The sequence below is a fragment of the Canis lupus genome, chromosome 1, assembly GCF_011100685.1.
Source record: "Canis lupus familiaris isolate Mischka breed German Shepherd chromosome 1, alternate assembly UU_Cfam_GSD_1.0, whole genome shotgun sequence".
Classification (NCBI taxonomy): Eukaryota; Metazoa; Chordata; class Mammalia; order Carnivora; family Canidae; genus Canis; species Canis lupus.
In genome coordinates, this window is record NC_049222.1 from 42759464 (window position 1) to 42776012 (window position 16549).

The window sequence follows — 16549 nt, forward strand, 5'->3', positions numbered from 1 at the left end:
AAATAATAGTGAAAGGGAATAGAGGGGAAGGGAGAAGAAATGGGTAGGAAATATCAGAAAGGGAGACAGAACATGGAAGACTCCTAACTCTGGGAAACGAACTAGGGGTGGTGGAAGGGGAGGAGGGCGGGGGGTGGGGGTGACTGGGTGGTGGGCACTGAGGGGGGCACTTGACGGGATGAGCACTGGGTGTTATTCTGTATGTTGGCAAATTGAACAACAATAAAAAATAAATTTATTATTAAAAAAATAAAAGAATGGGTATTCTGCTGCTCATGGATGGAATGCTCTGAATCCATGGATGTATTCAGAGCATTCCATCCATGTGGTCTAACGTGTCATTTAAGACTGGTGTTTCCTTACTAATTTTCTGTCTGGATGATCTATCCATTGATGTAAGTGGGTTGGTAACTCCCCTACTATTATTGTATTCCTTCCTTAGGTCTGTTAATATTTGCTGTATATATTTTGACCCTCCTTTTTGAGGCATAAATATATATAAATGTTATATTCTTTTGTTGGATTAACCCTTTTATTGTCATGTAATGCCCTTTGTCTTTTGTTAAAGTTTTTATTTTAAAGTCTGTATTTCCTATAACAAGTGATACACTCACTTTCTTTTCATTTCTATTTGCATGGAATATCTTTTTTCATCTCTTCTCTTTTGGTCTGTGTATGTCCTCATATCTTAAGTGAATCTCTTATACAAACACATAACCTATCTTAAAAGCTCGTGAATTTCAAGACAAATATTAAGTGTACAGAACTTAAAAAGCCTTGGGAGGCTATATCCTTTGGATGCAATGGAGATGAGATGATGAATCGGAAGAGGAAATAGTAATACATGTAAGATATGATCAAGAAGTCTGTGGGAAACCTAAGGGAGACAATGTCAGTCCAACACAGAAGACAAGAACCCCAAAATAATTTTAGTATGTACTTTTCACAAAATGGATTTCTAATTATGCCACAAAATTATTTTAAAACACATAGGGGCAATAACACAATATTTCATTGATGTCTTCTGTTTTATAATAGTTGCTTCTAATTTTGTTTAGAGGACTCTTAAATCTGTTCTATATATTGACTGCAACCAGTCACATTGCTTCTGTAGTACCTGTACACCTGCACTAAAATCCATCTCACCTCAATGTATAGCTGGCAAGTGTATGTAATACATTCAATTGGCTGCATGAAGTGAGTAAATTATTGAATGCTTTTGAGAAAAGGTATTCCATTTAAGCTCCCCTTTCTATAACCAAGCTGCATACTAGATGTTTTGTCTACAGTCTTCAAAAAACTTTTCACTACAAAATTTTGATTTGTAGTAGGGTTAATTCATTAGCACGTTCAAGGAAAAAAAATCCTTCGTCATGTGGAATGGTCCCACACCTTGTAGGACATCTCACAGGTTCTATCACTAAATGTCTGTAACAACCAGCACCCCACAAGTGACAACACGAGCCCCAGGAAGAACTGCAGTCATAGGTGAAGCACAAGACAAATGGAGCACTTTCCACACTGTTGGTCTCGAAGGCACTTCTGAGCAGACATGCTTCTTGCTTACTTTCAGGTTAAAGGCCTAGAGGCTGACCTGCAGATTAATCACTGGGTGAACAGAGAAGTCCTTTTTATTTTATTGCCAGTGGAGTGTCATGCTTGCTGGCCCAGACTACTTACCACTATGGACTTTGAGGAGTTTTCTTTGCTACCACTTCCTTTTGAGTCTTTTTTTTTTTTTTTTTTTAATTTGGTCAAGCTGCCATATACTGAAGGATTATCTCCAGTTCCACTGGCATATTCTTTGTTTTGGAGAAGAAAACATGTGTCCTTGCTTGAAGAATTTGTCCTGAAGCATCTGCTGAGCTGTGGGCCTCATCACTTCTCATTTCTTTAGGAACAGCTAAGTGTGCCCACCAGTGCAGGTCAGTGGTTGGTTATGCTAGTGCTTCCTTCTGGCCACAGCCACATGCATCCACATCCTCAGTGTCCACACCTACATTGCTCCTACCTCTGGAAGACTCCATTATCTGGAAGAGTGACAGAGTCTATGCAGAGGTTCCTGCGAAGTGGAGAGAGAAAAGGAAGAAGGAAGAGTGAGAGGATCCAAGTAGAATGAGAGCAGAGAGAGAGAGTAGAATCCAGAGTCGGTGAGAGCAAGAGGGTGAGAAAGACTGAATTGAGATCTCTTTTATGGGGGGTCCTTGTGGTTTCGCTCTCCATTCTTTTCTGCCACCAGATTTCTACATATACTCTTCCTGCATCTTCCAGCGTTGGCCAAGATTCAGAATATGTACAAGCTCAGATTTGCTAATAACACTTAAAGACTGGATAATGACATCCAGATTGTTTTTTTCCATCTTGGAGATTTGGAGCAGCTTTGAGAGTTGCAAAGCCAGCCTTATTGCAAGAATATTTCTGAAGGCCCTCACTGTCTGATCACTGGCTCTGTGCTGCTGGGCACAGTGGTACAGCCGTCCAGGGTGGCAGAGACCACCTGGGATATGGAAATTACCAGCATCTCAATTTTGCATTTGCCGGACCATGTGAAGCATTCTGGGAATTTGGAGTTCTGCTGTTTCTCTCAAGCATGCCCTTAGGGGCAAAAGGCAGCAAACTCAGACCACATTTTGCCAGAAAAACCCAAAAAGCTGATGATGGCTACTGTTGTCAATTATTGGCATTGGCATTTCAACAGGACCATATTTTTTTTCAGAGTATATTTGCATAGCTAGGAAGCATCTGCTGACAAGGATGAAATGATAAGCTGTATTGGTGCCAAAACAGGACTAGAGAAACAGGCCTGTTCTGAGAAGGCCTGAAGCCCCAGAGTCAGTGTTAAGAAAATTCTTTCCCCACCGGCAATATCTGCACTTAAAACATCAACACTTCAGATAAGGCTTGAGCAAGAGGATCCCTATTAAGTCACACAGTGCACACACACAGTAGGTCCTTAATGAAAGCATCCATAGGAAGGAATCCATGTGTGCACATGGAAGAAGGCAGGAGCCCAGAAGCCCGAGAAAACTTTGCCTCCTGCCATCTGGGTGCCAAGGCTCTTTACCTTCACTGGAGAGAGCATGCTGCCAACTGGCCCTCAAGATGTCTGAGATCCTAGCCCAGTGTGCTCCACCCTTGAACACTCAAGGAGGAAGAGCAAGTGTGGCTGGGTGTCACCTCAAAGCTTGCAGGCTCCTTGAATCCACAGTTCCCTTGAAGCAGAACGGGATTACTGGTGAAGGAGGCCAGCATCCCCGGTGGTGACAAAAACGGAAATTGGTAGAAAACACATCATCCAAGTTGGATTAAGTCGGTTCTGTGGCCTGGGTAGGTTCCCAGAATATCCATCCAGATTCAGGGCCTCGGGGACATGTGAGGCTAGAATGGGTGTGATGACAGAGGGGGAAGTTAGAGGTAGGGCCAGAGGGGCTCAGAGGGGCTCCTGACCTCCAGCCCTCTGGTGCACCACTCTCCTGCTATCCATTGTCTCAAGGCTGACCCCAAGGCCCCTGGACAGTTGCCCATTTTTCTGATGGACACATTCATTCTCTATCAACAGTTCACATGGAACATAAGTGAAGGAATCCAACAATTTCTTACTTCACTGCTTGTCTGTTGCTTACTCATTCTGTGGTCTGTTTTCTTTGGATTGAAGTGCCTCTGGGTACCAAAAGCTACATTATTCTATTCAACTGCATGTAAGCCAGGACTTGACCATCCTGGTTTTGTTGTTGTTGTTGTATTTGTTTTAAAGCTAAGCTATTTTCCATTCTGGGCAGTTACAACTCTATTTACTATGGATTCCACTGTGGAGGTGCTTTCTCCATCTCCAGCCTACGGGTGCAGTGCGAGCAGTAACTTGTCACCACATTACCAGTACAGGGGCAGGGATTAATAGACTTGGGGGCCTTAACTTGAAGGTACCAGTGAGGAACCGGAGGGGAGGGAGAAGTCTTTTTAGGAGAGGGCCAGTGACAAAAACAGACACACAGATCAATGGAACAGAATAGAGAATCCAGAAGTGGACCCTCAACTTTATGGTCAACTACTATTCAACAAAGGAGGAAAGACTATCCACTGGAAAAAGGACAGTCTCTTCAATAAATGGTGCTGGGAAAATTGGACAGCCACATGCAGAAGAATGAAACTAGACCACTCTCTTGCACCATACACAAAGATAAACTCAAAATGGATGAAAGATCTAAATGTGAGACAAGATTCCATCAAAATCCTAGAGGAGAACACAGGCAACACCCTTTTTGAACTCGGCCACAGTAACTTCTTGCAAGATACATCCACGAAGGCAAAAGAAACAAAAGCAAAAATGAACTATTGGGACTTCATCAAGATAAGAAGCTTTTGCACAGCAAAGGATACAGTCAACAAAACTCAAAGACAACCTACAGAATGGGAGAAGATATTTGCAAATGACATATCAGATAAAGGGCTAGTTTCCAAGATCTACAAAGAACTTATTCAACTCAACACCAAAGAAACAAACAATCCAATCATGAAATGGGCAAAAGACATGAACAGAAATCTCACAGAGGAAGACATAGACATGGCCAACATGCATATGAGAAAATGCTCTGCATCACTTGCCATCAGGGAAATACAAATCAGAACCACAATGAGATACCACCTCACACCAGTGAGAATGGGGCAAATTAACAAGGCAGGAAACAACAAATGTTGGAGAGGATGCGGAGAAAAGGGAACCCTCTTACACTGTTGGTGGGAATGTGAACTGGTGCAGCCACTCTGGAAAACTGTGTGGAGGTTCCTCAAAGAGTTAAAAATAGACCTGCCCTACAACCCAGCAATTGCACTGCTGGGGATTTACCCCAAAGATACAGATGCAGTGAAACGCCAGGACACCTGCACCCTGATGTTAAGCAATGTCCACAATAGCCAAACTGTGGAAGGAGCCTCGGTGTCCATCGAAAGATGAATGGATAAAGAAGCTGTGGTCTATGTATACAATGGAATATTCCTCAGCCATTAGAAACGACAAATATCCACCATTTGCTTCAACGTGGATGGAACTGGAGGGTATTATGCTGAGTGAATTAAGTCAATCGGAGAAGGACAAACATTACATGGTTTCATTCATTTGGGGAATATAAAAAATAGTGAAAGAGAATAAAGGGGAAAGGAGAAAAAATGAGTGGGAAACATCAGAAAGGGAGACAGAACATGAGAGACTCCTAACTCTGGGAAACAAACGATAGGGGTGGTGGAAGGGGGGGTGGGTGGGGGTTGGGGGTGACTGGGTGACGGGCACTGAGGTGGGCACTTGATGGGATGAGCACTGGGTGTTATTCTATATGTTGGCAAATTGAACAGCAATAAAAAATAAATTTATTAAAAAAAAAAGCAGAGGGCCAGTGGGCTGAATAAAGGCAAGACTGAAAAAAATATTGCTGAATACATGTATTTTTCTCATCTGGAGAAAAATACAGCATCATCTGCTCCCTAGAAGATGGTATAATTAGGCAGAATGGAGCTTATTTCTGGAGTGTTCACTTGATAGGAAATCCACCCTTGTGGTCCCAAGACAAGACTAATGCACCCTCCCACCTCTTTATCACTCAGCTTCCTCTGGTCCTCGGGCTGAGTTCACAACTCAGTCAAATAGTCAGATTCAAAAAAAAAAAAAAAAAGTCAGATTCTTTTAGTTATAAGTGACAGAAACCCAACTCACACTTTCTTAAGTAAAAGGAATTTTTGGATTCATGTGTGTTAGAAAGGATACTGTGAAAGTTCCAAGGTCAAAGGAAAACAATGTAAGAGTAGGACCTTGTTGCTGGATCCAGACGTCCCCCCTGTGCCCCATTACCATGTACCTAGCACCCTCTGCTTACCGTGGCTCGGCTGAATTCTGCAGGTGGAGCAGCCTGTGAGCAGGGAAGAGGCCGCTACTAGAAGGTCCCATACTCTCACCCTCCAAACTCAGCAACCTAGAGGGAAGAATTTCTTACAACTTCCATATACAGTCCCAGAAAAGCTCTGATTGTCTAGCCCAGGGTTAATACTGTCCCAAAGAATCGAGTGACTTGATTGTCTAATTTCTGTCCTGAGTCTGCTCATGGCCCAGGAAGTAGGTCGATTACCAGAAGAAAGGCAAGAGTGGGAGAAAAAAACCGCCACTGAACCAAACATGCCTGGCAGTGAAAAACAGCAGTTCCCAGGGGCCTCTCTACCCCCTCCCTCATAAACCTTTCAGCTGAGGATGAAAATGCCCTACGCCTGACCTGAAACGTAACAGCACATTAGATCCTCCCTGGAAAAATGACTTGTCAATCCCTTTGCAAGTCATCCTCACTCCCGGTGCATCTTACCAAGTGTCATATGTCTCCTGAGAGACTCCATGATCATGACCACATGTGGAGTCAGCACGTGGGGCTTCTTTCCCAGCTCTGCTTTGTCCTGAGGACTTTTATTAGCAAGTTAATGCATCTCTCTGCCCTTCAGTTTCCTCATGAGAAAAGAAATAGTAATGCCTCTCTTGCAGGGTTGGTCAGCATGGATGGGCTAGTTTGTGTGGGTGTCAGACCTGGCAGAGAGGGGGTAGCCCCAGGCTGACAGCGCCCTTCCTGGGAATCTTCAGTCAAATCCTAAAAATTGGCTCAAACACAGGAGGCCAAATGAGTTCCTCAGCGCTCTCAGACATGTATATTGAGAATTTTGTAGAGCTGCTTAGGTCAAATGGGTCCCAAGCTTCCCCATTGCTGTGCAGGGGGTGGGAGGAGATCCTGGCTGGGTAGCATAGCCCAAGGATGCTGCGAATCTCTAGACCTCATCCTCTTTGAATTTCTCTCATTGTCTCCTTGCACATTCAGGAGTGTACACATTTCTGTCCAGCACCCTGAAGTCTCTGGAAGAGAAGGACCATATCCACCGTATCTTAGACAAGATCACAGACACCTTGATCCATCTGATGGCCAAAGCAGGCCTCACTCTGCAGCAGCAGCACCGGCGTCTGGCCCAGCTCCTCCTCATCCTCTCCCACATCAGGCACATGAGGTGAGGCGGTCTTGGGTTCCCACTGGAGCACTATAATGAACGCCAGCCCTCAAGCATGTTACAGATGGGCCAGAATGTGCTGAGGCCTGAATGCAGACAGCACACTTGGCACAGTTCCTGGCATGTGTATAAATGCTGTGGGGAGGCAAGAGGAGGGAGGAATGAGATCAGTCTAGGGCATGGGGCAGGCGTTAGTTAGAGAGCTTACAGAAAGGAGGTGCCATTTGCACTCAGTCTGAAGCCCGCACAACAAGGTCCCACCAGGGCAGAGGTGCACAGTGTGCAGGTTGAGGGAGGATGGCGACGTTTGGCCACTCACTTTGTCCTAGATCAAGGCAAGACATTTATCCTCTGAAGGCACTGGGTGCAGCTGTTAAGGTTTCTACTTCATACTCCCGTCAGAGACACGTAGAAGCCCTGAGAGAACTTCTGTCCCTAAGCCTCTCAGTCAACACTGGTTCCTCCAGTCCAGTTTCCATTCCTCTCTGATCCCTTCTTGCCACCCCTCATTTCCTCTCCCCTCATCCATGCCACCATTTCCTTCTGGATTCCTGCAGTGACCACCTAACACACCTCCCTGTCTTCAGTCTTGACCTCTTCTAATGCATTCTCCACACCAGAGCCAGAGTGACCATCTAATACCACATCTGCTCATGTCATTCCTTTATTTAAGACCCTGAATTAGCTTCCTATTCCTTTAAACTATAAGTCCCTTCATTTTGCTTATAGAACTTCTGTGCTCTAGTCCCTAGAGCTTCCTGAGATCTGAGCTCTGGCCATAAATGATTGTTCTTTGAGTCATGAGCAGGATGCAGATTGGCTGGCAGCTCTGTTCATCCCACCTGGGTTCACTCCCACATCTGTGGGACAGCTGATGGAGCCCAGGTTCATCTGGGAGATGCTGCTCCCAGGCTCATCTGGGAGATGCAACCCACAGGCCTGCAGGTTGGCCAGGTGACTCTGCGCCATGTGTTTTTTATCCTCCTCGCCCCCGCAGGTTAACTGGGACATACTCTTCTCATAGTGATGGCAGAGGTACAAGAAAGCAAGCCTGTAAGGGCAAGTACATTTTAATCTCTGAGTTAAGTCACATTGACTGGCCAACAAGTCACACTATGAGGGCTAAAGTCAAGATCAGGGGCATGTGGCCTGAGGAATGCATTTTTGTCAACAGTAAACTAATCCATCTTGGCTTAGATATTCTTTTCAGGAAGCATCTCCTGATCCTTAATCCAGTTGGGATTTGCATTCTGTTCTTCCTGATTGCTGCCCCATTTTATTTTTCTCACTACCCAATTAGACCATAAACTCTCTGAGGCAGTGACCACAACCCATCTTGGATAATCTGTGTACCCGGTACCACTGAGTAGGGCTTGGCTTATAATAACTACTCGATAAATATTTTGTATAGGAGTTAAGGAAGGGTATTAGCAAAGGAAACGGGGCCTTTCTGTGCCAAAAGGAGAAAATGGTCTCATCTCCACTTCAAACAGTCATGTAATGTGGCTGGCCCAGGGCTGAACTCAGCCTGCGGGGCACAGATAAAGAAAGTAGAATATTCCTCAGCCATTAGAAATGACAAATACCCACCATTTGCTTCAATGTGGATGGAACTGGGGGGTATTATGCTGAGTGCAGTAAGTCAGTCGGAGAAGGACAAACATTATATGGTCTCATTCATTTGGGGAATATAAAAATTAATGAGGGATCCCTGGGTGGCGCAGCGATTTGGCGCCTGCCTTTGGCCCAGGGCACGATCCTGGAGACCCGGGATCGAATCCCGCGTCGGGCTCCCGGTGCATGGAGTCTGCTTCTCCCTCGGCCTGTGTCTCTGCCTCTCTCTCTCTCTCTCTGTGACTATCATAAGTAAATAAAAATTAAAAAAAAAAGAACAATCCTTTAAAAAAATAAAATAAAATAAAATAAAATAAAAATTAATGAAAGGGAATAAAGGGAAAGGAGAGAAAATGAGTGAAAATATCAGTGAGGGGGACAGAACATGAAAGACTCCTAACTCTGGGAAATGAACAAGGGGTAGTGGAAGGGGAGGTGGGGGGGGGGAGGGTGACTGGGTGATGAGCACTGAGGGGGGCACTTGGCGGGATGAGCACTGGGTGTTATGCTATATGTTGGCAAATAGAACTCCAATAAAAAAAATTTTAAAAAGAAAGTGGAGAAAAAGGAGAAAGAAAAGATTATTTACTCCAAAAAGGCGATAAAAATGAGGTGAAGTGATGATACTAGGGATCAGATACCCATGCATGATGAAGTCTGTATGACCTTGGGTTTACACCCAGACCCTAGGAATGAAAACGAAATTTCTTTTCTTAGTGGCTGTGAGGGAAGGGCTGTGGTGTCTGGAGGGTTGGCTTAATTTTGAAGGGACTTTCAAACCTTGAGATTATGCATCAGGTGTCAAGAAGCTTGTCCCATCAAAGTCCCATGAGCCACCCTCTCTGGAGAGATCTTTGAAAATTGATAGCTTCTTGAGAAAATAAATGTATGTTTCTTTCTTTCTATCCCTTCACAGTCCTACATATGATGACCTCTGCTATGTCGCATAGGCTCACAACATTATTGCTGAGTGAATGAACATGTGAGTGAATGGATGAATAAGTTATTTGTGTAGTTTCCCTACCCCATGAATTCAAAATTCCCAGTTGGTGATTTCCACTTGGCAAAGTTTGAGAGAGAGTGATTGTCGTTTCTGTGCTCAGGGGATTGCCTACATATCTGGTATCACAAACGGAGGACTCACCTTGGCCAGGTAGGGTAGATAACTGCATTCAGAGGACACTTTCCAATCCTTTCCCATGTGTATGTTTTTATGAATATAAAAAGGGATGCAGGGAATGTGTCAGAATAGCAAATCTCTACCAAGTTTCCTGGCTAGAGAGTAAGCTTCCTCTTGAAGAGCTGTGTTAGCTTTTACTCTGGGCTAGGAATTTTCAAAGATGTCATAGAAACCACGTATTGCAGATGAAGGTTTTTATTTGTTGGTAGGAATTGCTGAACTTTCAAATCCGTCAACTGCTTTCAGCATTAGCAAGCCTATTGAGTTAATACCCCAATATATCTGCACTAAATTTATAGGGCTCTGGTAGTTTTATTGGCAACCTGTGGTGAAGGGCAACAGCAGCGAGAGAGCTCTCTAGAGTCTGTTTGACTTGTGTGAAAAGCTGGAGAGAAACTGCTATTCTGTTGAAAGCTTTGAGCATTTTCTCTCTCTCCCTGGGGTGCGTGTGCGCATGTGCACCCATGCACAAAATAATATTTTGGTGCCTTGTTACAGCCAGTCTAAATCACAGAACTCTGTTTTATTAAGTTTGACCCAGCCATATGTTGTTACTCAGAGAACTTAACACCAGATTCCATGTGACTATAAATGTGATTCGTTAGGTTGCAAGAGCAAGACTGTGTGAGATCCAGCCAGCATTTAATATTAACAGCATTTTAAATTACAAACAAACAAACAAAAACCACTTAGATATGTAATTAGGTTGTGGTGTTGTAAGACCTGAATAGCTTGATGCTGTGTTTTCTTGGCATGTCTCCAACTTGGGCTGACTTTTCCCCTATTAAAAATGTAAATATTTTCCAGGATAATACTCTTGGTCCTGACTACTCATGATACATGATTCTTTCTAAAAAATTTCAAGCTTGATAAGAGTTGTTCTGTATTTTTCCCATTGGTGGTGGGGTGGGGAAGACAGTGGTCAAAAGAAGAAATGACATTTGTCTACATTTCCTTGTGTCCATTTGCCCCGTATTTTTCTGAGCATCTACTGCATACATGGCGAGGGTCGAGGCCGGCAGGTTGGGCAGATCGCTGTCTCCAGGAATTTGCCTGGTGCATGTTGGTGTGTGCGTGTGCGTGTGTGGCTCACAGGTCCAGGGGTGCTTGGGGGCAAGAACCAGCATGCACTCATCCAGAGAGGAATTTCAGGTTGTCCTAGAGCCAGGAGGAAAACAGAGTAAATGCAAGAGGACAGGTAAAAACCACAGGACCTTGAGGTGACTGCCACCCGTGGCAGCAAAAGGCCCTTCAGAGAATGTGGCTCTGGAAAGAGCACACAAGTAGAGGAACAGTAAGTATAAACACTTGCATCTGGTAGTAAAGAGCCCAGTTTCTTCAAGCTCTTTCTTAAAAAGCTGTTTTTGTTTGTTTCTTTTTTTTTTTTTTCCCCCAGCATGGCTAAAGAGTATGAGGTAGCAGAGAGAGGCAGGAGGAGCCCTGAGAGGTCGGCAGAAGCCACATCAGTTAGACCTTGAGAGCATGGAAAGAAATTCAGATTTTATTCTGATTAAATGGAAAACACTGGGGAAAGTCTGAAGGAAGGGAAGTTCTTGAACCACTTTTATACTTAAAAAAAAAAAAAAAAAAAAGACCTCCCTCCTACATGGCCATATGGCCTCTGTTCTCTTTTTAGATACAATGCTAACAGTGGGGAATAGAACCTTATTGGAATCAGTGGAAGGAAATCACTTGTATAGCAAATCCTGAAATGGCTCTTTAAACAGGGAGATAGGTTGGCCTACAGGTGTCTTTGGAGTTTCCCTTACTTTGGTCCCTGCTGAGGGGTTGCAGCAGCTCTAGGGCTTGCGCTACTCTAAAGTGGTCCCTCTGTGTGTCTTCCCACCCACAGTAACAAAGGCATGGAGCATCTGTACAACATGAAGTGCAAGAATGTGGTGCCTCTCTACGACCTGCTGCTGGAGATGCTGGATGCCCACCGCCTGCACGCCCCAGCCAGCCGTGGGGGTGTGCCCATGGAGGAGACAAACCAGAGCCAGCTGGCCACCACGGGCCCAACTTCATCACATTCCTTGCAAACGTATTATATCACCGAGGAGGCAGGGAATTTCCCTACCACAGTCTGAGAGCTCCCAGGCTACCCCAAGGTCCTGAGAATCCCTGTACCATTTTACCCACGTCATGTATCACAATAGCAGAGTTCTGCTCCTGCGCACACTCCAGCATGCATCCACCACCATGGCTTTCTAATATGAGTGGCCATTTGTTTGCTTGCTCAGTTCTTAGTGGCACGCCTTCTTTTGGGAACAGCCAAAGGGATTCCAGGGCTAAATTCTTTCACTCTCTCTCTCCCTTTGCTATAATACTAAGCATGAGGATTCTATAGCTTTTCATGATGGAACTCAGTCTATGAGCTGGGACTCAGGTGACTGTGCATTTAAGCTACTTGTTGAGACCCAGACCTGGAGAGTGGACATTTCATCTCTGTGAAGCACTTTTTAACAAATCTAAGAAAAAGCCACAGGAAAGACTTGAAAGTGGCCCCTTTAATTTGCTGACTTGGAGAAAGCTAGGTCAAGGGTTCATTATGGCATCATCTTGTATTCCTGTAGTAATGTAACATTTTATTAAAGTAATACCTTAAAGCTTTTGCTCTGTTGCATGGCTGGAGCTGAATATGCAGTGATTGTCTCTTCATTTGCCCTATAGGAATACAAGATGCCCACAGAGAAGGAAGGTCCCCTAATTGTCAAAACTCTGTCAACTTAATACACTGCACCTTCAGATTTGCTGAAAGCTCTTCCACTGGTTTTTGAGAACACTATGTACAGGTCATGGGTTCCAGTTAATTCTTGCTTCCCATGGATCTATGGAAAACAGCAAGTTGATCCCAGTTAAGTCACCTCCACATATACCAGTTTCCTTTTAAGGGATAAATTCTTGGCCTTTGTTTTTTTGTTTTCATTTTATGAAAGAAAGCCCTTTCCCCGCAGGACTTGTAAATCAGCTTCAGAACCTGTTCTAGCGTGGTCTCACAATTACCAGCAGAGGGCGCTCTGCTTGGTTCTTCCTGGTGTGTAACTGACACAGAAGGTCAATTAGTAATAGTGCCCAGCATATGACCAAGGGCAGTTTAAATGAGTGGGTACCTGGTGACATCGTTAGCCCTAGGGCACTTGGGTAAATAGTAAACGTGCACAATTATTGTACATATTAGAGAACAGGAGGAAAGTAGGGTGGAAACTAAAACTGAGAGGCTCACGGTGGCTCTGCCACATGCTGTAGCTTTACACAGGAGTGGCCCTGGCAGGCCCTGTGTGCACTGTGGGGCAGCCCTGGGATCCATGGGCAGCCCTCCTCTTCTTGCCCCCATGATTGGAAGGAACAGCAATAGACAAGACAGCTGCATTCCTACAGCTGGCCCTGCACGTGGTTAGGTGAGGCTGGAGGGTGAGGATAGGAGGCTCACTACTCAGGCTGCCTGGGATCTGGTCAAACTTTACCTGCTCTTGGTTGTTTAGAGCTCATCCAAAAACCACGGTTTGGTCTTGGAGAAAAAACTTTACCCAAAGCTCATTTCATTAAACTTCATAAGCCAAGAGAGCGAGATTAGAATTGGGCTATAGGAATCCTTTGACCTATAGGCTAAACAAGAAAGACTCACTCCAGCCACAGGGCAGCCTTCCCTAGGCCTTTCCTTCTCCAGATCATCTATGGTTTATCTTTCTTCTCAGTGAGTTTGGTTTCCTCTGGTGACCTCATTGTCTATAACTCAAACCCCATTGAGAAGTGATGGGTTAGCGAACAACCCAGCCAAGCTTCTAGGGCTTCTCTTGGGATGCCTGTTTCAAAAAATGGATTTCTTTCATTTTTGATTACTTAGTAAGTGATCACCAAAGGACTGGGAGCCTGGGAGGGCCAAAAAAAAGTTTTGTTTTTTTTTTTATATATGCGCATCTGAATTTAGGGGCAATATTGTGTATCTGCAGTAAGAATATGTTTAGAACATAATTCTTTTGTTGTTGTTTTGTTTAAGAAGCACCTTATATAGTATAATATATATTTTTTTTGAAATTACAATGCTTGTTTATCAGACAATTGAATGTAGTAATTCCATTCTGGATTTAATTTGACTGGGTTAAATGTGCAAAATCAACAAAAGATATTTAGTTTTTTTGTATAGCTACCTTGTCATGTATGCAGTCATTGATGCCTAGGGCCTGGTGATTATTCATTTTAATGAAGATCACATTTCATATCAACTTTTATATCCACAGTAGACAAAATAGCACTAATCTAGATGCCTATTGTTGGATATCGAACGATAGACAATCTTATGTAGCAGAGATTATGCCTGCAAAGGAAAATTATTCAGGGCAGCTAATTTTGCTTTACCAAAATATCAGTAGTAATATTTTTGGACAGTACCTAATGGGTCAGTGGGTTCTTTTTAATGTTTATACTTAGATTTTCTTTTAAAAAAATAAAAACAGACAAAAAAATTCTAGTACTATAGATGATGTAATACCAGCTAAATCCAAACAATAATGAAGTGGAGGGTTTTGCATTATTCATCTAATGTGTTTGTATTCATGTTAAAGATACTACTACATTTGAAATGGGCAGAGAACACCAGATAGTTGGAATGTTAGCACAGCAAAATTCAAATAATTTTAGATATCTCTTTTTATTCTTATTTGAAGTGCCACTAATGGACAGCTGACACTTAGCAGCTGATACTGCTGTTGGGGGTAGGGAACATGTTGAATTCCGCCCCCCTCCCCCACTCTGAGGCAATTTAAGTTTTGAAAGACGTAATCAACCTGGGGGGTTAGGGTAGGGTGGGGAAGTAGGTTCAGGAATTTCAAGACTGGGAAATACAGTAATAAGAGCCTTGAAATATTTTGAGGCAGATCAGTTCTGGCACCTGGAGTATGAACCAGAGTTCCATATTCCACTTGTGCCCTGTGAACTACAAATGACAAGCATTTCTAAAATGGCAGCTGGAATTCTATGGAAGAACAAGCGTCCGCACAATCTACGGAGTAGCTAGTGGTCTGGGTTTCTTTTGGCCATTGCCTAGCTCCCGGCTTGCGGTAACGATTCTGGATTGCTGTCATGCAACAATCAGAGAAGCTAGTTCATCCAAAGAGAAGACCCTACAGAGGTTGCAAAATCCAGCCCCTAAGGAAGGGCAGTCATTGGTTAGATTTTCCGATGAACCTTGCAAGGCTATCTAACCATGCCATATCCCATACCTTTTGGGGACTGAACAAATAAGGGACTTACTGATAATTTACTCTTGATCACATTAAGGTATTCTCGCATTAAAATCTTATACACTGAAATGGCCATTGATTTAGGCTGTTGGTTTAGAAACCAATTTCAAATCCCTTCCTATTCATACTTTCCCACTCTTAGATGGACTGTGGATGCCGGGAATGATCACTACGACTGTAGTAATATCTAATATTCACAGGCAAATCTGCTTTGGGAAACTAGTTATTTGGAAGGCAGATAGTCATATACTAGTTTCTGAGGCAATCCTGCTTCCCTGTGGTGCAAGTCTTGGGAGGATGATCCAGATTACACTGCACACTTCCTAGGTGAACTCCCTGAAAACTTACTCTCAACTGGAGCAAATGAATTAAACTGTGGTCCCAAATATTCATCTTTTCACTACTAGTGTAATTTCTCTCTTTCTAACTGCATCTCCTTTTCATTTGGATTAAAGTGAGTGTGGCCTCTTTCTATGTCGTTTATAATTGTTTTCTAAGTAACTGCTGCCTCTATTATGGCACTTCAATTTTGCACTGTCTTTCAGAGATTTGAGAAAAATTTCTATTCTTTTTTTTTTTTTTTGCATCCAAATGTGCCTGAATTTTTAAAATATGTAAATGCTGCCATGTTCCAAACCCATCTTCAGTGTGTTTGTACAAAGCTGTGTACCCTGGAAACAACATACAGCCCCATGAGCAGGTGCCTGAGATGTGGACCCCTTTGCATTCACAGAGAGGTCATTGGTCATAGAGACTTGAATTAATAAGTGACATTATGCCAGTTTATGTTCTCTCACAGCTTATAAACAATGCTTTTTGTGCACAACATATTCTTCAATGTAGAGCTCTTGTTTTATGGGAAAAGGCTTACATGCCAAATCGTGTCTGATGGTTTAATATGCCTTTTCGCTGATGCATACTATTATTGATGTGATTCTGTTTTGTTGCAGCCTTGCTTTGTTTACTGAAACACACTTGTAAACCTCTTTTGCACCTTTAAAAAGTAAGGAATCCAGTGGGATACTCAAGCACCTGTAAACAATTTTCTCAATCTATTTGATGTTCAAATAAAAAATTAAACGAATGATAATGGGCTTATTTTTTGTAAACTTATTTTCTTGCTAATGGCTTACCACTGACTGCCTCAAATCAAGGTGATGGGATGCAGTGAATCCTGAAGATCACTCTGATGATCTTCCTCCCAGGCTCCTTCCTCCCAGGCACAGGAGGAAGTGTGTGGACATCTGAGGCAGGCCAACCTGGCCTCACTTCTCGGCTCTACCACATACAAGGTTTATGATCCTTGGCAATGAATTTGTCAGAGCCTCCACTTCCTCATCAACAAGATGGTTACAGTGACACCTAATTCACAGAGTGGTTGTGAAGATTATATGAGGTGTTCTTTAAAATAGTAGCTTTCTAATGGCTAACCTTATCCCATTCCCTGTAGGGGAGAAGAAAGAAGCTTGAGAGTAATTACTCCTGAATG

At 43.4% G+C, this 16549-nt stretch overlaps 1 protein-coding gene across 1 annotated transcript in view; it reads left to right on the top strand.

Moving 5' to 3' along the window:
• ESR1 (estrogen receptor 1) overlaps nt 1–16144 on the top strand; it is a 284287-nt gene extending 268143 nt beyond the window's left edge. The window contains 2 exon segments of the mRNA NM_001286958.1: nt 6843–7026; nt 11673–16144. Of these exon segments, the coding sequence (NP_001273887.1) occupies nt 6843–7026; nt 11673–11907 (419 nt within the window). The 3' untranslated portion in view covers nt 11908–16144.
• The last annotated feature ends 405 nt before the right edge of the window (nt 16145–16549 follow it).